At 37.4% G+C, this 21,186-nt stretch overlaps 1 protein-coding gene across 5 annotated transcripts in view; it reads right to left on the bottom strand.

The window, feature by feature from the left end:
* Positions 1 to 21,186, bottom strand: part of NEK1 (NIMA related kinase 1) — a 147,637-nt gene that overhangs the window by 81,720 nt on the left and 44,731 nt on the right. For all 5 annotated transcript variants that reach the window (XM_059697657.1, XM_059697656.1, XM_059697660.1 and 2 more), the window contains 5 exons: positions 16,645 to 16,796; positions 6,246 to 6,305; positions 5,946 to 6,005; positions 5,803 to 5,850; positions 5,565 to 5,639 (listed from right to left, as the gene is read on the bottom strand). In XM_059697657.1, coding sequence (XP_059553640.1) covers positions 5,565 to 5,639; positions 5,803 to 5,850; positions 5,946 to 6,005; positions 6,246 to 6,305; positions 16,645 to 16,796 — 395 coding nt within the window. The remainder of the gene's footprint in view (positions 1 to 5,564; positions 5,640 to 5,802; positions 5,851 to 5,945; positions 6,006 to 6,245; positions 6,306 to 16,644; positions 16,797 to 21,186) is intronic.

Here is a 21,186-nt window from a genome sequence, read left to right as displayed (position 1 = left end):
GCCTAAGGAAAATGTCTTCCTACTATATTATAATCATTAACAATAAAAAAGTAATATACTTTGTAACTAACAATAAAGCATAATTTAATGCAACAAACAAAAATATAAAATTTCACTAAATTCATGTAAACAGGAAAAAAATCTGGTCTTAATTAATATGTTTTGAAACAAGATTCTAGTATACATTTTATGTGATCCCATTCTTTTAAGTTTAAATATGTATAGCTTATAAGTAAAGCAGAACTGCTTTTGTAACATTCAAAATTATAGCTAACAAAAACATTTGCATATGGTATTTAACATACCCCAAATCCTTCAATTCAACAAGCAATGAAGACATAAACACCACTGAAACACACTCTAGGTATAAATAAAAGAAACAAAAACACCATATAGATTCTTAAGCACAAAACTAGAAAAACATTTCATGCCTATGGCAAATGAATGGACATAGGCACACTCTAAAGCAGTTGGTACTGAGCAAATTTACAAAACAGAAAAAAAAAATTGTCAAAAGTTTAAAAAATCTCTAAAAATTAAAGAAAAAACACTGGAAAAATATATTGTTCAACCCAGCCTTGAAAACGAGGGAGAGGGAGAGGGAGAGTGAGAGGGAGAGACATACTAAATGAGCCAGAGTATTAAAGCAAAAATAAGCAATGTATGTATATATTTGGGTGTTGGCAGTAGGGGGAGGAATTAGGAAGACAGATATAATTAGAAGGAAGGCAAATAGGGGAATTAAGCTTGGTCATAAAAGGTTAGTACAGCTAACTGCTATCAAACCTGGGTGTTTGAGTTCATATAATAAAGAACAGAAAGCATTTATAAACTTTCTAGTAGGAATAGAATACAAAAACAGTTTTTAAGAAATTCAGTAAGGCAAATTATGCATAATAAACAGGAATAAGAGAGAGAACAAGATTGAGGATAATTAGAAGGCTTGTTGCCCTGACACCAAGTCAAGACGCCTAGAAATAAAAGGCATTTAGCTAAAAAGTAAGTGCTTAAGGGAGTTCTGGGTTCTCCATGGGAATGACGAAGGATAAAGGCAAAAACACAAGGATACAACTTCAGACACATAAGAATTCAAGCACATAGAAAACTCAAAATTAGAAAATAGGAGATATCAGAAAGGGTAAGAGTTAAAAAGAAGTAAGTGTATAATGTTACAGATGTCACAGTGGAAGAACATCACTGAGGTGAGGAAACCAATCACCTCAAATGCAGAGGTCAAAGCACTGAAAGTAAGACACACTGCTATGACTAAAGTTGAGTGGTAACGTTTAAAAAACCCATTTCTGTGAAGTGATGAGAACAGAATCCAGAACACTGACAGTAAAGGAAGAAGAGCTTCCAAGTGATAACATCTTAAGGAAGAAGTCTGAATAACAAAAAATACAAAGAAAAATACTAGAATCAAATAAAAGACATTTCAGTGTACTCTACGAGATAGCATTTGTGTTAACATCTTGACACAGTGGGTTGCATATCCTGTCTAATAAAAGAGTAATATGCAAATTAACCATCACTTTGCGATAAAGATGGTGACGCCCACAGCCAATAAGGAGGGAATATGCAAATTGTGCGACAAAGATGGTGGCACCAGCTGGAGCCACAGAGCCGGCCGGAGAGCGGGCAGGAGGCTTGGCTTCCTTGGTTGCCCCAGCCACGATGGTGGGGGCCAAGGCAGAGGCGGTTAGGGGCGATCAGGCAAGCAGGGGAGAGCAGTTCGGGGCCATCAGGCCGGCAGAGGAGGGCAGTTGGGGCAATCGGGCTGGCAGGGGAGCAGTTAGGCGTCGATCAAGCTGGCAGGGGAGTGGTTAGGGGGTGATCAGGCTGGCAGGCAGAAGTGGTTAGGGGCAATCAGGCAGGTAGGCAGGTGAGTGGTTAGGAGCCAGTAGTCTCAGATTGTGAGAGGGATGTCTGACTGCCCATTTAGGCCCGATCCCTGTGGGCAGTTGGACATCCCCTGAGGGGTCCCAGATTGGAGAGGGTGCAGGGCAGGCTAAGAGACCCCCAGCCTGTGCACAAATTCCGTGCACCAGGCCACTAGTAATATTATAAGAAAGATTAATTTTGCCCAACCAATGTAGCTCAGTGGCTGAGCATCGACTTACGAATCTGGAAGTCACAGTTCGATTCTCAGTCAGGGCACATGCCCGTGTTGCCCTTTGTGGATTGTGCAGGAGGTAGCCAATCAATGATTCTCTCTCATCATTGATGTTTCTATCTCTCTCTCCCTCTCCCTTCCTGTCTGAAATCAGTAAAAATATATTTTTTAAAAATCAGAAAGACTAATTTAAAAAATATCAGCTCAAGATAAATACTGATAACTGATTAAAGATGTCTGAATAGCAAGAGATGAAAGTTGCTAGAAATAGGTAAGATAATTAGGCAGGAAACTCCATCCAGGTGTTCCTCACACACATCTCCAAAACGCAAATCTCAAGGCAAGCATCAGAATCAGAATTTGGTGAAAGATAGTTATTTCTCCTAGGAGAGTGTTTACTATTTGAGTTTAGTCTGGCGTGAATATCTTCTTAACTTCATTTGAGTGTTTCAATGTTTTTCTTTTAACAAAATTATGAAAATGAAAGTATGTAAACATCTCTGAAGATTCCTATACTGAAAATAACATTGAAAATACTGTACTAGAATACTGAAGCAATATGACCTTTGAAAATCACTTATTTCACCCAATATGAGCACAGGTTGATGAATTTTGACAAATGTATACATTCGTGCAGCCACTACCACAATCAAAAGCACATCCGTCACCCCAGCAAGTCCCCTCATGTTCCTTGGAAGCCAATGCCTCCCCACTCCAGCAACTACCATCTGCTCTGTCCTGTGAGTGAGAGCTGCCGTCTCTATAATTTCATGTAAATGGAATCATGAAATCTGTACTCATGTCTGGCTTCTTTTACTCAGTATAATGTTTTGATTGTTCCATGTTGTTAAATGTATTAACAGCCTACTCCTTTTTATTGCTGAATAGTATTCTAATATGTTTTCAAACAATAGATATGCCTCTTAAATATTATGATCATCACATGATCAAACTACATATGTGGAATATTTCATAATTTTTCTAAAAACACGTTCATAAGAGATACATCAAAAACGGATAAAGCAAAAGTGTCCCAGATTTTGCAGATACTAAGTAATCAAATCAGCTGGTTATTTATACTAAGAAGAATGTCTTTATTAGTTAGAGGTATATAATAATATTAATTTTGAAATTCTTCCCTTAATATTTATTTTTTATTTCATCTCTATTTTGGGGATTTCCTTAATTTGATTCACATTATACTGAGCCTCCAGGTCCTTATAAACTGTTAAGAAATCAAACAGCCTAGGAAGTTAAATATTTCAAACCCCATCGGGAATAAGCACAGAAATTAACATAGATTTAGAGCTGTGAGAAATTTTGTTTAGGTCAAATAAATCACTTTATTAATGCTCAGTGACAGCATTATAGAATTTATAAAGTGAAGCAGAAATCTGTTAAGTACATAGTATCTAACACTGTGGAAAAATTGTCTCAATTATCAAACAACATTGACAAAAATGAACTTTAGGATTAAATACAGCTTTAGGCAGGATAGTAAGAAAAGTTATTTTATTGCACAGAAGATACACACAAAGGGAAAAGAAAAATAATCAAACTCTCAACATTAATCATGGACTTGATATGAAATACTTGACAATATCTGAGGGCCTAACTTTGATTGGTAAGTCTTACTTTCCAATCAGATAAAAGGTTATTTTAGAATGAGTCAAATTCTGTTTGAGTTATTCCTCATCATTCAGGAGGTAATAAGTTGTACTTCCTGGTAGATAGTATAGTACAAAAATAACAAAATGAAATATTAAAATAAAATTGTATTACTAAAGATTGTATGTCTATACTAATACAGAATTAGAAAAAGTAACTCAAGAAAGTCAAGATAGAACATATATGTCTACATAAAATAGACAAAGCAGACTTTTATTCATATCATAACCTTTGAAGAATAGAAACAAGAAAGAATGGCAATCAATTCAAACTGACAAATATATATCCAGTACCTAAATATCAAGTTTAATGAGCATGGGTCAGAGGGATTCAGTTTAAAGGGTTGACTAACAGTTGATTGGATAGTACAAATTAATACAGAGAAATAATAATGTGTCCATTTTTATGGCTGTGTAACAAATGACCACAAACTTAACAAATTAAAACAATATCCATTTATTATCTCACAGTTTCCCGGGCTTAGAAGTCTGGGTATCCTGCTCAGGATCTCACCAGGCAGAAACCAAGGTTCAGCCATAGCTGCAATTCTCAGCTGAGTCTCAGGGTCCTTTTCAAGCTCACTGGTTCTTGGCATTAGTATAGATAGCTACATGTCCTTGTAGCTATAATGGCTAAGGTCACCCTTTCCTTGGCCAGAGACCACTACCAACTCTAAGAGGTAACTAAGTTCCTTACCATGTGAATACTTGCCTTTTTCCAGGCCAGCAGAAGCATACCTATCTCTAACCTTCTCCCCATCCAGGTTGCAATGAGGGAGTCGTGAATCAGATGTTAATGAAATCACAGGAGTAACTATTGCCTCTACCATCATCGTTTTCCATAAAATAAAGCCTATTTAAGGAGCTGCTATACTACCATATTCACAAGTTCCACCAATACTCAAGGGGAGGGAAAAATACAAGGTGTGTACACCAGGGGTCAGGAATTTGGGGGACCATTTTAGACGTCAGCCTACACAGATAGGTAAAGATGCTACACGAGCAAAAGAGGAAATGCAATATAAAGATCAGCAGAACAAAGAAAGAAGCAGGACATTAACATATGAGAACTTGCTAACCAAACTCCAGGAACTGTTCTTAAATTTTTTTAAAAATAAGAATTTAAGGTTCAGAAAACTTAAGTAATTGGTATAGTTATATAGTCTGGATCTATCCAAAGCAAATGTTTGAATTAACAGATCTAGTTAGATAACTGGTTATTTAATACACAATTAATGATTAACTTCCTTGTTGTTATTTCTTAGGTTGGAAATGGGAATGAGAGTGAGGAAGTAGGGAAGGGTAGTATCAAATAAAGAGAAACACAAGTGCAAAGAAAAAATTAAGCAGACCTCACTCCACAAGGAAACTACAAGTATGGTCTTTAGTTCAGCATGACTAGAGCATACAGTGTATGGTAGGGAATGGATGGACAGAAGCTTAGAGAAATTGGTAGGGGCCAGATGAAAATTTAATCTTGGAGGACACATGAAGCTGCAGAGGATTTCAGGCAAATTTGATCTGATTTGATTTTAAATAGATCTTCTGGCAGGAACAGTGTATCCATAGCCTTTACATAAAAATGGTTAAGCAATTGCCAGTCACATACTAGTTATCAATACAAGTTACATATCAAATAAATGCAGAAAAACTAAGAATTCATAATAGAGGCTGAAGAATTCTAGATTAAATGTATACCTAAAGAGAGCCAATTATATATATTGTAAAGAGCAAGGTGAAACTAGAAAAAGAGTGGCAGTACTATATTGGTATCAAGTGCCTACCTTTACTTCACCACCTCCTCCAGCACTTAGCACGTTTTTCCATCCTTGTTCCCTGGCCCTATTTATTCTCTCCAACTTTGGGGGGAAAGAAACAAACAAACAAAACACCATTTCAAGTATTTAATATAAAATACATAAAATACATTTAGTGATGAAATGGAAATCAGTGGGGTTTTTTTTTAAAGTGTTTGTGGGGAGAGAGTGGAATATACCAGGAAAAAATGAATTATCCTCTTACCCTTTCCTTTTCTTGCCTTTTCATCTGTTCAGCCTTCATTAAACTAATCTGTAACAATTTTAAAGACAAACTTCTTAGAACCCTTGAAACTAATACCATCTGCAGCTTGGCAAGGGAAGAAGAATAAGAGCAAAAAAAACTACCTGATCTTTTTGTTTCTTTGCTTTATCAATAAATTCCAACCTTCTCTTTCTTGCTCCTTCCTTAAATAAACAAGAACATTTTTATCAATAATAATTTCTACTTTTTCCAGTACATCAGGAAAGTTGGCACACCAAAGGTAGAGGTATGCTCAGGGAGGTAAAAAAGAAATGTCAAAGGTTTGTTTTTTTTTTTATAAAGAAATAAGGAGGAAAGGTTTGGAGGTTTTTCTATAGCTTTCATTTCTTTTCTTAAAATTATTTTTGCAAAGCTTTAAAATAAGCAGACAGATGTCTTTATACCTCAAACATTTTCCTCCTTTCTTCTCCAGGATTCACTTTCTTCAATGGAGTTTGATGGGCCTGGACAAAAAGTAAAACTACAAATTAGATAAGGATTTGTTATCTACATTTCTATCTGCATTTGTTTTCTACATTGATATACTTAAAGAACAGTAGCTTTCAAGCTTTTTCTAAAAGTAACCAGCAGTAAGAAATATATTTCACATCCAGACCCAGTAAAGGCACACATACACTCCCAAAGTTTCGTAAAATAACTTTACTATGTTTAGTAGATTCTGTTACTTTCCATTCTATCCCCTTTTTAAAAAGTCCCTGCTCTTCATCCACTAAACTAATTTTGCCACTAATAGAGAGCACTCCACTGTTTTTAAATAGTCAAGAGAGAGTTCTGGGGTCACTGTTATGGAAGTATAAGGAAAAAAACACACCACTGTAGATATTGCTCTTCATAGTTTACAAATATACAGTTAACATTTTAAAGTATGTTCTATTATATAAAATTTAAAACTAGTGGGAAATGCTACTCAGAAGCTTTGTAAAAATACACATTCCTTCCATACAATGGAATATTATTTGGCAACAGAAAGGAATAAAGTACTGATACATGCTACAACATGGATACATGCTACAAACTTGTAAACATTATGCTAAATAAAAAAATCCAGTTGCATACTATATGATTCCAATTATATGAACTATCCAGAAGAAGCAAATGTACATAGAGACAGAAGTAGATTAGTGGTTCGCGAGGGGTATGGAGGTGGGGGACAAATGGGAAGTGAATGCTAATGGGGAAAAGATTAGGGTGTCATAATAATGTTCTAAAATTGATTGCAATGATGGTTGCACAACTCTGGAAATACCCTGAAAATCATTTAATTACAAACTTTAAATGGATGAATTGTATGGTAAATGAATTATATCGCAATAAAACTATTTTTTAAAAATACATATCCCAAAAAGTTGCTGAATCATAATTTTTGGACCTGGGGCCCGCTTTCTATATATTGACAAGTTCCACAGGTAACTCCAATGTGGCAGGTCTAGCACCGGTATCAAAATTGGTGAACCACTGCCGAAACTGGTTTGGCTCAGTGGATAGAGCGTCGGCCTGTGGACTGAAAGGTCCCAGGTTCAATTCCGGTCAAGGGCATGTACCTGGGTTGCAGGCATATCCCCAGTAGGAGATGTGCAGGAGGCAGCTGATCGATGTTTCTCTCTCATCGATGTTTCTAGCTCTCTATCTCTCTCCCTTCCTCTCTGTAAAAAATCAATAAAATATATTTTTTTAAAAAAATTGGTGAACCACAAACACCAAACAATTTAAAAATATTAATGCAAGTATTACAGATTCTTACTGTAAATCATCAGCTTTTAAATAGGTTATACAATAATGTAGAATACGAAGAGAATGTTTAAATAAGATACCTACAAACTCTAGGGTAAGTTACAAGAAGTCGTAAGTTATATTCACCTTTTAATGTTCCATATTGCCCTACATATAAGATACTCAAACATTTGTAAAATAAAAATATCAAACTGTTCCTCTGAGATCAGGTACTTTCAGAACACTATGTCTACACAGAAGAGAAAAATATGGTAACATAAAACATCCATACTAAGAGAAATGTTTTTGTGTTTCTTTTTAAAATCAGAGGCAAAATACTGAAATGTGTTCATGGAGCGCCCTCTGGTGGCTTAATAACCACTTCTTTGTTTTAACAGAGCCTTTAAAAAATAACTTACAGGGGTTGGAGCAAAGACAGTTTTATGATATGTAAGTATTTTATGATATGCTGAGTAATAATGTAATATATATTAGCTTAAATTTTGAAATTAAAATTAAATGAAAGACAATGTTATTAAGCAATATGGTTTTCCTTATGAACTCATTTTTAAGTTTGATAGAAAGTTAAAAAATCTAAAAGATGCTTCTTTAGATTTCCAGGGGGAGATTAAGTCTTTATAAAAAACAGTCATGTAAAAACCCAGGGGGGCCGAGACCGGTTTGGCTCAGTGGATAGAGCGTCGGCCTGCGGACTGAAAGGTCCCGGGTTCGATTCCGGTCAAGGGCATGTACCTGGGTTGCGGGCACATCCCCGGTGGGAGATGTGCAGGAGGCAGCTGATCGATGTTTCTCTCTCATCGATGTTTCTAGCTCTCTATCTCTCTCCCTTCCTCTCTGTAAAAAATCAATAAAATATATTTTAAAAAAAATAAAAAAAATAAAAACCCAGGGGGGAAAAACTTATCTTGAAAATCTTATTTAAAATAATTCCAGTATTTTGTTAGATTTGAAAAACTTTTCAGACATTTGATTGCCACTTCTTTTTTTCAATTTATTATTTTTCCTCTTAAATTTTTTCTACTTTTTATTGTGGTAAAATACATATAACATTTACCAATTTAACCATTTTTAAGTACAGTTGTGTAGCATTAAGAACATTCACATTGTGTGTATACAAATGTAGTTTTAAGTGGTATGTATTAAAATAAGCTATATGATATTTCAAGTACTGATTATTATCTAGTTCTCATTGCTCTGGTTTAGGAAAATCATATTTGTTTGCCTAAAAAGTTTAAGGACAATAACTTGCCTGAAATCCAGAACACATAATTATCATCTAAATCACTTATGGGCCATTCAGAATATTTAATAGAATATCTATTATTCAGAATATTATTAACTAGAATCTTAACATATCAGAGCATACTGCTCTTGCATATTGAATAATATTAATTGAAAATGAGAGAAACATTAAGAAAACCAATATATTTCTTGATTCTATCAGCCACATGAAAGAATAGATTATATAGTTGGCTACAATCCTACCCAAATGTAAAGGGCCTTCTGTTACATCATTAATCCAATTTCACCAAGAGTTCCAACCCCTCCATTCAGTCAGGCTAAAACTTGCTCAAGAGATAAGACAACTGCATATCTACATGTCCATCATGTGTACATTCCTTATTGAGTTAATATAAAGATAGTCCCCAAAATGATAGATTCATTCCCAGAAAGTCTGCATGTGTACAGCCAAATGTTAAAATGAATTGTAGATGTAATAACTGCCATTTTGGAAAAAACATCTCAAAAGTTGTCTATGAATTATCTTTACTTTGATTCATATTCACTGAACTCCATTAGAAGACATAAAACATTTCCAAAGCAATTTTGATCCAGGGCATGATTTGTTAAAAAAAGAAAACATTCATAAGAATGCAATCTGACTCATTTCATATCAATGAAATATAATACAATCACTAATAATAAAGAAAAATGTACAAAAAGTATATATAACATTAAATAAAAACATCAAAATACAAAATCAGATCTACATTAAAAATACAGGCAATATAAATGTAATGTTTGACTACTGGGAATATGTTCCTTTCCTTTCATATTATAAAACTGCCAAAAGTATACTAAAAGACCACAGCAAATTTATTGAAATACATACTTTATAGAAAAAAATTCAGATCAAAATTATACTACTTAAATTACTTCAAAGAACCAAATAACTCTAATAGAAATCAAGTTTCTAGCTCAAGAATTAAACATATATATAAAGGATCATTTTCTGCTCAAACTTCTCTTCATCACCTCACACTGAAATAATGTTATCTTAGGCAATAGGGATGAGAGCTCAAAAATACTGGCCCGCTGATTGTGCCTGAAAACAGGGTTTTTATTTGGCCTTTAACCAACCCTATTCACGGCTCTTAAAAATTACAGGATATTGCTTTACTGACTTGGAATTCACTTTATTCAATAATTTCTTCACTTTTTTTTTTTTTAAGAAACTTGCTAGACTCTTTACTTTGTGCAAAATGTATAAAAGATGGTCCTAACTTCAGAGAGCTGACAGTCTAGAAAAATAACAAGAGAATATAATAAGGTGCTAAAGCAGTTTAAATAAGGAAGAAATTATTTTCCTGCCTTTTTGGGGAACGGGACATTTAGGGAAGAAACAAGAAAGGTCTTGTATTTGAGGTATTTCCTACTACCTCTCTTAGATCAGTGAAGAACTTTTTTTTTAGTACTCACCAAATCATTTTAAATTGGTTTAAAAGAGAGAGTCATGGAGAGAGAAAGAAACATCAATGTGAGAAACACTGATCGGTTGCCTCTTGCACATGCCCTGATTGGGAATCGAACCCATAACCTGAGTATGTGCCCTGATCAGGGATTGAACCTGCAACCTTTTGGTTCATAGGATGATGCTCCAACCACCTGAGCCACCTAACCAGGGCAGTCAGTGAAGAGCTTTGAACACCAAGGTGTCACATTGCCAATGTGACAGTCTCCCAGGCCATAATACCAGCATTATATTTTTACTAGAGGCCCGGTGCACGAAAATTCATGCACTTGGGCAGGTCCCGCAGCCCAGCCTGCACCCTCTCGCAGTCCAGGACCCCTCAGAGGATGTCCGACTGACGGCTGGGAGAGGGCCTAAGCTGCAGTTGGACATCCTTAGCACTGCTGAGGAGGTGGGAGAGGCTACTGCCACCACCACTGCACTTGCAGCTGTCAGCCCAGCTTGTGGCAGAGAGGAGCTCCCCCTGTGGGAGTGAACTGACCACCAAGGGGCAGCTCCTGCATTGAGCATATGCCCCCTGGTGGTCAGTGTGCATCATAGCAACCAGTCGTTCTCCCATTAGGGTCAATTTGCATATTACTCTTTTATTATATAGGATATATAATCTAAAGCTAACAAAGTGAGCAGTCATCACACAACTTGCTCATTTTTTTTTCATGCCTTTGTCTCTTTATTTGGACTGTAAGATTTGAGGAGAGAAGAAATATGGTCTTTACTTTGTATTTTCTAAGGACTTACAAAATAATCCAGTATCCATGTGACATGTACTTAGCCACACAGAAAGAGGCAAAGAAAAGAAGAACATTTAAAAAGAAGGAGGGGCTACCTAATGAACAAAGACAAGAAAGAAAAAGCATATACATGGTATAGTCAGTAACTAGTGCTAATTATATTAGGTTTTAGTACAGTGGTTCTCAACCTTGGCTGCAAATTAGAATCACCTGGGAATCTTTTTAAAATCCTGATTTCTGGGCCTCATCCTCTGGAAATTCTGTTTCTTTGTTACTAATGCTGTGGCCCCACCCCATAACAAAGAAACAGAATTTCCGGAGGATGAGGCCCAGAAATCAGGATTTTAAAAAGATTCCCAGGGGATTCTAATGGGCAGCCAAGGTTGAGAACCACTGTTTTAGTATCTTTAATACTACTATTAATAATTTTAGCAGACTACTTACTTATCTTACTAACTAAACAAAATTGTTACTAAAATTACTTTTTTCCTGTTGACCACATGAAATAAGCACACCTTTCAGTGTTCTCAAGAGACTTAACCATTATCATTTTCTCTCTCCAGGTTTTGTTTCTTAATAGTTATCTATTTGCTAAAAAGAATAACAAAATGGCTTCTGTAGAGCGTTTTGGTTGTTATTCATTCTTTTAAAGAACATTTGAATGACCTGGAAACGTCTAAGCTATTTGTCCAGAACCAGTGGAAACAACAACAAAACTCCTTGCTCTCAAGAGCTTTTGCCCTATTACAGAGGAGACGGACAGTTGGCAAATAAAGAAAAAACACATAGAGCATTAGATAGCGACAATGTGGAAAAAAACAAAGCAGAACAGAGCAGAAAGAACTCTGGGCGTGGGGAGAGGGACAGTTGTCAAGGATGAAGGCTCTATTCATAGGTCTTGAGCACAGACCTGAAAGAACTAATAGAGAAAACTACACAGTTTTCTCAAGGGAGAGTCCTCCAGGAAAAGGGAATAGAAAGTACAAATACATTTTTGTATTTTCAATTAAGGGTTTGGACATGTTTGAAGGCAACGAGGTTCAGTTAGCATGGCTGGACTGGGAATAGCAAGGGGGGTCGAAAAGTGAGGCTCAGGGAGGTAAGGGCGCATCAGAGGGTTCTGCAGGCCATTTTAAGGGCGCTGGCTTCACCCTGAGAGAGACGAAAAGCCACTGCAAAGTTCCAGGAGGAAACTGCAACAATCTGACCTTTGTTGTCAAAGGAGCATTTAGGCTGCTCAAGTGAGAACAGACTGAAAAACCTAAGTTTGAAAGCAGTGAAATCAGCCAGGAGGTTACTATTATAACCCAGGTGAAAGATGAGGGGGGTGGGGAAGACTAATGTGGTGAAAAAATAATGAGAAACAATCAGGCCATGAATGTATTTTGAAGGCAGGGTTGCTAGGACGTGATGTTGAAAGAATTTGCAATGATGACCCCAAAGGTTTTGATGAGAACAAATCAAAGGACTGAGTTGCCATTTACTGAAAATAGAGGAACAGTTTGGGAAGGAGGTGGAATCAGGAGTTCAGTTTTACACATGTTAATTCTGAGGTGCCTATTAGAAATCCGCTTGGAGAGATGAAGAGGGAGCTCAGGCGAGAAGTCCAGGCTGAAGATATCAATTTGAGTGTCTGTTTATAAATGCTGTCAATTAGAGAGAGAGTCTAGTACAAGAAGGAAGCTGTCAGGGGCATGAGGAACTTGCGAAGGAAGCTGAGATAAGCAGTCAACAAGGTAGGAGGAGAAACAGAAGAATGTAACACTGGACTCAAGTGAAGACAATGCTTGAAGAAGAAGGGGGTAACCAAGTGATCAGAAGCTGAGGGAGAGGACAACTGACCCCTGGACTTGGCAGCACGGAGGCCACTAATGCCCTAGTCAAGAGCTATGTTGTAACAACTGACGAGGAAGCCCTGAGCGGAATGGGTCAAAGGGAAACGAGAGGAGGGGTGGGAGACAGCACAGTCAATGCCGTGGGTAAGTTCTGCTGTTAAAGGAAGCAGAGATGGATATAGGGAAGCAGCCGAAAGGAGGAATGGGAGATAAGGAAAGATTTTTTTTTTTTAGAGACTAAAGACACAATATGTTTGTTTGCTAACAGAGATGACTCAGTAGAGAGAAGAAATAAGATGATGTAGAAGAGAGCTCAAAGAAGGAAAATAATAATATAATAATAATATACTAGTACACAAATTGCAGGGCTGACTTCAACTAAGAACAGATCATGTAATAGAAACAAAAGCAGACTATTTCAAACAGATATGACTGACTGGCAGAAGTGATGTAGAAAAATTTTCTTCTAATGGCTTCTATTTTCTCAGTGAGATAAGAAGCAAGATCTTTAGTCTGAAGTGAAAAACAAGGAGGCAAAGAAATTCATCATCTAAAAAATGGGAGAGTAAGTGGACTGAGGAAATATCATAGGGTAGCCAGAAGGTGCCCATTTGACATTGTTGGTTATAAATGTAAAGTGAGCACAGCTAGAATAGGGCAGGAGAGCTGAGGTGGAATTTAAGCCAGAAGAGGAAAATATAAACTAGGAGGAAATGGGCAATGAAAAACTAACAAGTTCCACAGGTCCAAATAAGACAAAGACATTTTTGGAGGCAGTCTTTGAGGAATGCACAGAAAACATAGGAGGTAATGGTCAGGGAGTGGGATGTTTATGTTGCAACGACAGAATAGTTGCTACTATTAATATTATCAAATTTGATGGTATATTACAGATGAGAGTTCTGAGGTATGGTAGGAGACAAGACCATTCATTGAAAGAGAACAATCAGGAGAACCAAGATGGCGGCATAGGTTAACGCCGGAGTTTGCTGCTTTGAACAACTACTTCAAAAGTGAAACCAAAAAACGGAAGGGACATCACCCAGAACCACAGGAACGCTGGCTGAGTGGAAGTCCTACAACTAGGAGGAAAGAGAAACGCATACGGACACTCAGAGGAGGCGCAGTGCTGAAGTCAAATTCTGAGGTGCGGAGTGCGCGGAGCGGGCTGGCGGCGGAGGGCGCGGTTCGGGAGGGAGTCGCAGACTCTGAGCTCCAGATCCGGGCGAGTCTTTAGGGACCCAGACTCAAACGGAAGAAGCGGGACTATCTGGCCTCGGTCAGAGCAAGTGCAGCTTTCTCTCCGAGCTTTGCAGCGGGTGCTGGGACTCAGAGAGGCAGAGCCCCTGGGGACAGGACTGAGAGCCACCATAACTGCTCTCTCCGGCCCACCCTGTTGATCCTGTGCGGCCCGCCCTGCCCAAGCCCTGCACACAGGCATTTGCTGGATAGCCTCAGGCAAAGGCTAGATTAGCACCTCCCTAGAGGACAGAAGTTCTCTCACTGCTGACACAGCTGATTCTCATAGCCACTTGGCCTGGAGGTCAAACCCTCCCTGGAATTAGCTACAACAATCAAGATTTAACTATAAGACTGCGAACAAAGACCACTAGGGGGTGCACCAAGGAAGCATAACAAAATGCGGAGACAAAGAAACAGGACAAAATTGTCAATGGAAGATATAGAGTTCAGAACCACACTTTTAAGGTCTCTCAAGAACTGTTTAGAAGCTGCCGATAAACTTAATGAGATCTACACGAAAACTAATAAGACCCTCGATCTTATATTGGGGAACCAACTAGAAATTAAGCATACACGGACTGAAATAACGAATATTATACAGACGCCCGACAGCAGACCAGAGGAGCGCAAGAATCAAGTCAATGATTTGAAATGCGAGGAAGCAAAAAACACCCAACCGGAAAAGCAAAATGAAAAAAGAATCCAAAAATGCGAGGATAGTGTAAGGAGCCTCTGGGACAGCTTCAAGCGTACCAACATCAGAATTATAGGGGTGCCAGAAGATGAGAGAGACCAAGATATTGAAAACCTATTTGAAGAAATAATGACAGAAAACTTCCCCCACCTGGTGAAAGAAATGGACTTACAGGTCCAAGAAGCGCGGAGAACCCCAAACAAAAGGAATCCAAAGAGGACCACACCAAGACACATCATAATTAAAATGCCAAGAGCAAAAGATAAAGAGAGAATCTTAAAAACAGCAAGAGAAAGAAACTCAGTTACCTACAAGGGAATACCCATACGACTGTCAGCTGATTTCTCAACAGAAACTTTGCAGGCCAGAAGGGAGTGGCAAGAAATATTCAAAGTGATGAATACCAAGAACCTACAACCAAGATTACTTTATCCAGCAAAGCTATCATTCAGAATTGAAGGTCAGATAAAGAGCTTCACAGATAAGGAAAAGCTAAAGGAGTTCATCACCACCAAACCAGGATTATATGAAATGCTGAAAGGTATCCTTTAAGAAGAGGAAGAGGAAGAAAAAGGTAAAGATACAAATTATGAACAACAAATATGCATCTATCAACAAGTGAATCTAAGAATCAAGTGAATAAATAATCTGATGAACAGAATGAACTGGTGATTATAATAGAATCAGGGACATAGAAAGGGAATGGACTGACTATTCTTGGGGGGGAAAGGGGTGTGGGAGATGCGGGAAGAGACTGGACAAAAATCGTGCACCTATGGATGAGGACAGTGGGTGGGGAGTGAGGGCGGAGGGTGGGGCGGGAACTGGGAGGAGGGGAGTTATGGGGGGGGAAAAAAGAGGAACAAATGTAATAATCTGAACAATAAAGATTTAATTAAAAATAAAAAAAAGAAAAGAAAAAAAAAAAAGAAAAAAAAAGAAAAAGAAAGAGAACAATCAAGAAAATAAAAGGCCATGCACTATTGAAACGGTCATCATTTTGGGATACTAAAATCATCAAGAGTGATGACAGTGAGTCAGGTATTAAACTCTTCCAAAAATGAGGGTCTGCAGATGACCCTAACATGGGGGGAGGGGAGGGGTAAGCCGGTGATTTAGCCTAGTGGCAAAAGTGTCAGAGCTTGGGGAAGAGGTGAGGGGTTAGGAAGCAGGAAATAGCCTGGCAATGAGAAGGAAAACACCTCCCTCATCCTAGACTCAGCAGTAATAAGGGATTAGAAAGAAAGTAGTGACCAAGTAAAAGAGCTACACAACAGTGTGGTCAGAGACAAGCCAGACTTTAGAACAAGAGCAGTGAGGGCAATCTTTAAAAGATTAGAATACAAGGAATTTTGCTGACAATGCAGTATAAGTGGGCTTTGTGGATATATTTATCTGCCTGTGAATTCTCAAATACAAAAATTTCCCAGATTTTTATCAAGTGCATCACAGATGTTTACTTGTTTTATACACACACACACACACACACACACACACACACACACACAAATGGCTCTGCTTAGGTTGTTTAAAAAATTATTTCATTTATAACATCACTTTCCTTTTAATGTGCTAACTACTTTGGTTAATTTATCTACTTAATGTTTCTTTGTGACTTCTGTTAAGTCCTCTTGGTTTTGGAAGACTGGTGAAAGCAGAGCAACAGCAATGTTCTTTAGTAACTAAATAAAAACAATCCTATGAATGTCAAGATAATGGAATTGAGCTGCAATAAAAAAAAAAAAAAGGTCAAAGTGATTTTTGTTACTAATGCCACAGTTTGTAACACGATCATACCTGTTTATTTTTTTGGAGTGGCTTCTTTTCATGTAATTTTTTCTCTCCATATTTCTTATATGTTAAAGGCACTCCATATTTAGCAGCAGGCTTTGTAATTTGCTGAGCAGACACAACAGAAGCCAAGCTTTGTCCTGAGGCTGGTCTTTTAGCTACATGAAAAGATAAAAATAATTTTTCTAGAGTTCTATATGTTAATCTTTAATTTCAAAATTCTTCAAGATAGAACTTTTTCATTTTCATAGTCTAAATAGCATGTAGTTTGAAAGTTTTCATTAAACAGATAATTCCTTAGCACATATCAATGCCTTCATTATAACTATTTTTCTAAAGCCACTTTTTGAAAGAAGCAAAAGTCACACTCCTATAAGATGCTGAAATTTCTCATATAAAAAAAGTACATCCCTAAAATTGACTGTAGGTGATTACTGCACCTATCTGTGAATATTCTAGAAAGCACTGAACTGAACAGTATGTGAATTACATCTCAATAAAGCTGTTAAAGATAAATTTTAAAAAGAACATTCACTGTTTTAGAAGTTACTTTCAAAAACAGAACATAAACTTCAAGAACAACTGTTAAACATTAATTCTATAGCTATGAGCAGCTTAGTATTTTCTTCTTATGCAATCTGAATGTCTATACTTATAGACTTACTGAAGAACATACACTTCAAAACAATTATTATATCTAAGGATCCCATGAAACAGGTACCTTTATGTACTCCTGGTGGGAATATAAAGTGGTCAAACTATCTAGAGGGCTATCTATGTTAAGAAGAATGTTTACTGAACTCTCCAAAAATTCATCTGAAATAAAAAAAAAAGACCCCGAATAGCTGCAACAATCCTGAGAAAGAGGAACAAAGTAGGAGGGATCTGAATATCAGATATCAAGCTGTATTACAAAACCACTGTTCTCAAAACTGCCTGGTACTGGCACAAAAACAGACATATAGACCAATGGAATAGAATAGAGAACCCAGAAATCAACTCAAACCACTATGCTCTATTAATATTTGACAAAGGAAGCAAGAGCATACAATGGAGTCAAGCAGTCTCTTCAATAAGTGGAGTTGGGGAAATTGGACAGATACATGCAAAAAAAAAATGAAACTAGGCCACCAACTTACACAAAAATAAACTATAAATAGATAAAAGACTTAAACATAGATGGGAAATCATAGAAATCTTAGAGGAATTCACAGGCAGCAAAATCTCAGACATATGCCAAAGCAATATCTTCGCCAATACAGCTCCTAGGGCAATGGAAACTAAAGAGAAAATAAACAAATGGGACTACATCAAAATAAAAAGCTGCCCTAACCGGTTTGGCTCAGTGGATAGAAGGATAACTTGCAGACTGAAGGGTCCCAGGTTCGATTCTGGTCAAGGGCATGTACCTTGGTTGCGAGCACATCCCCAGTAGGGGGTGTGCAGGAAGCAGCTGATCGATGTTTCTCTCTCATCGATGTTTCTAACTCTCTATCCCTCTCCCTTCCTCTCTGTAAAAAAATCAATAAAATATATTTAAAAAAAAAAGTTTTTGCACAGCAAAAGAAACCATCAACAAAACAACAAGAAAGCCCACTGCATGGGAGAACATATTTGCCAATGTTATCTCCCATAAGGGTTTAATCCCCAACATTTATACATACAGCTCAAAAGGAAGATAAACAACCCAATCAAAAAATGGGCAATGGACCTAAAAAGATACTTTTCGAAAGAGGACATACAGAAGGCCAAGAGACATATGAAAACATGCTCAAAGTCACTAATAATCTGAGAGATTCAAATCAAAACAACGAGGTACCATCTCACACCTGTCAGAATGGCTATCATCAACAAACGACAAGTGCTGGCAAGGATGAGGAGAAAAAGGAACCCTTGTGCACTGCTGATAGGAATGCAGACTGGTGCAGCCACTGTGGAGAACAGTATGGAGTTTCCTAAAAAAACTAAAAATGGAACTACCATTTGACCCAGTGATCCCACTTCTAGGAATATATCCCAAGAAATTAGAAACACCAGTCAGAAAGGATATATACACCCCTATGTTCATAGCAGCACAATTCACCATAGCTAAAATTTGGAAACAGCCTAAGTGCCCATCAGCAGATGAATGGATTAGAAAACTGTGGTACATCTACACAATGGAATACTATGCTGCTGTAAAAAGGAAGGAACTCCTACCATTTGCAACAGCATGGATGGTCCTGGAAAGCATTATGCTAAGTGAAATAAGCCAGTCAGAGAAAGATATCACATGATCTCACTCATTTATGGAATATAATGAACAACATAAACTGATGAACAAAAACAGATCCAGAGACAGAGAAGCATCAATCAGATGCTCAAACCATAGAGGGAAGGTAGGGGAGGGTGCGGGGTAAGGGAGAGATCAACCAAAGGACCTGTATGCATGCATATAAGCCTAAACAATGGACACAGACACCAGGGGGGTGAGGGAATGAGGGAGGGGCAATGGGGGGATAAGGGCACATATGTAATACCTTAATCAATAAAGAAAAAAAAAGGTTTATGAATTAATTTTAAAGAAATAGAGAAACAAAAATGTATACATAAGGATAAATCCTGCAGCATTATTTATTAAACTCTTACTGAAGCCTAGACAAGGTTCACCCTTAGGACAATGATACATTCAAGAAAAAGTTAAACTAAAGTAACTAAAAGAAAAGCCTACTATTTACATCTTTCAAAGATATTACAGGAGGTCAAAGAGTATAGTCTATATCAACAGCTTCCCCAAATCCTCTTTCCTCTATTTTCCACATCTATTAAGGTACCTCTCTGATCAAACTGCCCCACAGCCTAAATAGCAGCTTTCTTTTTGCTTCTTCCAGCCTGCTATCTCAGGATATTATCAAGTAGTAAATGAATTTAAATCAATCTCTTCCAACAAGTATTCTTCCTTTTTAGGAAGGGAATGGAGAAAAAAAATTAACCAGTAGTTCACAATGAAATGCCACCAGTAAACTCAGTTCTTCAAAGAATATTTAGCTGTATTAGAAAATGATCATCATATAATATTGTACTTTAAAAGAAACAAATCTTTGTTTATAACACAACCCCAATTTTCAATTGTTTCAGTGTGGTGGTGCTCATGTGTTATTATAGGAAAAAACACAAATATAACAGTATGTGTTAAGATTCAAGGTTTTTGTTGTTGTTGTTACTCCTCACCAGAGGATATTTTTTTCATTGATTTTTATAGCAAGTGGAAGGGAGGGAGGATGGGAGAGAGAGAAACATTGATGTGAGAGAGAGATCAATTAATTGCCTCCTGCACTCACCCAACCAGAGCCATGGATCAAACCTGCAACCCAGGTACGTATCCTTGACTGGGAATTGAACCTGCAACCCTTCTGGGTATAGGCTGACACTCTAAGCATTCAGCAACACCAGCCAGGGCAAGATTCAAGTTAATTTTTATTTTCTTCTTTTAATGTTTTATAAAGAACGTATATTATTCAAATAACTTAATAAACTTTTATAAAAATAATATCCATTTGATCGGCAGTTTAGAGATTCATAAGTAAGTTGGGTTGAAGAGATGAGAAATATAGTATGCTAGTGTTAGGTTTTCCAAACACATACTCCAAATGTATCCTGACAGGAGCTAGGAAATGTGGGGGGAAAAAATTTTCCTGTGAGAGTTCAACTGTAAAACTAATCCAGACCACAGATACACAAAGTCATAACACTGTAACCTGGCTACATGTATGAACATCACCCAAGACATACTGGGTACACCAGAAAAGGAGCCAGAGGCAGAAAAATGAAGAGTCCCAAGAAACTATATGAATAGTCCCCATTCACTTTCTAGAGAAGAGAGAGAATTACTTATCTGATCTTTGAGCATTTCTCAGACTCAGATGCGAGGCTACCAGTAGGATAAGGACTATAAGGAGTTGGAGCCCACCCAGTATTTATAGGCCCATCAGCAATACAACTCCTATTTTAGCCCCATGCTATTAAACAGTTCATCCATCCAACTGCTCTTACAACAAAATAACTTTATAATTCCTACGCAGGCTTACCCATGTGGAAAGAATGTGCTGACATGGTGCATTTCTGGCCTTTGTGACAATGGGGCTTTTAATTAGGATTTGACTTCTCATAAGGCTTGACTTTGACTGCCAAGAGAGATGTGCTGATTTTGCCGTGTCTGCCCTTGTGAATTTTATTTAGAGTGAATTGACTTGCCAGGAACTGAAAGTCTCTGCACACTGAAAGGATGAGTCAGGAGACTTTAAGGAGAGCTAAGTATAGCTGGCCTTCCTGAGGCACCACCACACCACTTCCAGCTTATATGGACCCAGTTTCAGGATAATGCATTCATTTTTATTCATCTGCTCACACTCAAAATGGAGTAAAAACAGGAAAAACATTGTTTGAAAAACAATATACTCAAAAAAACAACAACAACGTACTCGCCCTGACTGGTGGTGCTCAGTGGTTAGAGAGTCGGTCTTTGCAGGACACGGGTTCAATTCCTGGCCAAGGGCATGTACCTGGGTT

This window comes from Myotis daubentonii, chromosome 5, assembly GCF_963259705.1.
Source record: "Myotis daubentonii chromosome 5, mMyoDau2.1, whole genome shotgun sequence".
Taxonomy (NCBI): Eukaryota; Metazoa; Chordata; class Mammalia; order Chiroptera; family Vespertilionidae; genus Myotis; species Myotis daubentonii.
Note: the sequence above shows the minus strand (reverse complement) of the source record. Positions and strands in the feature narration are given on the sequence as shown.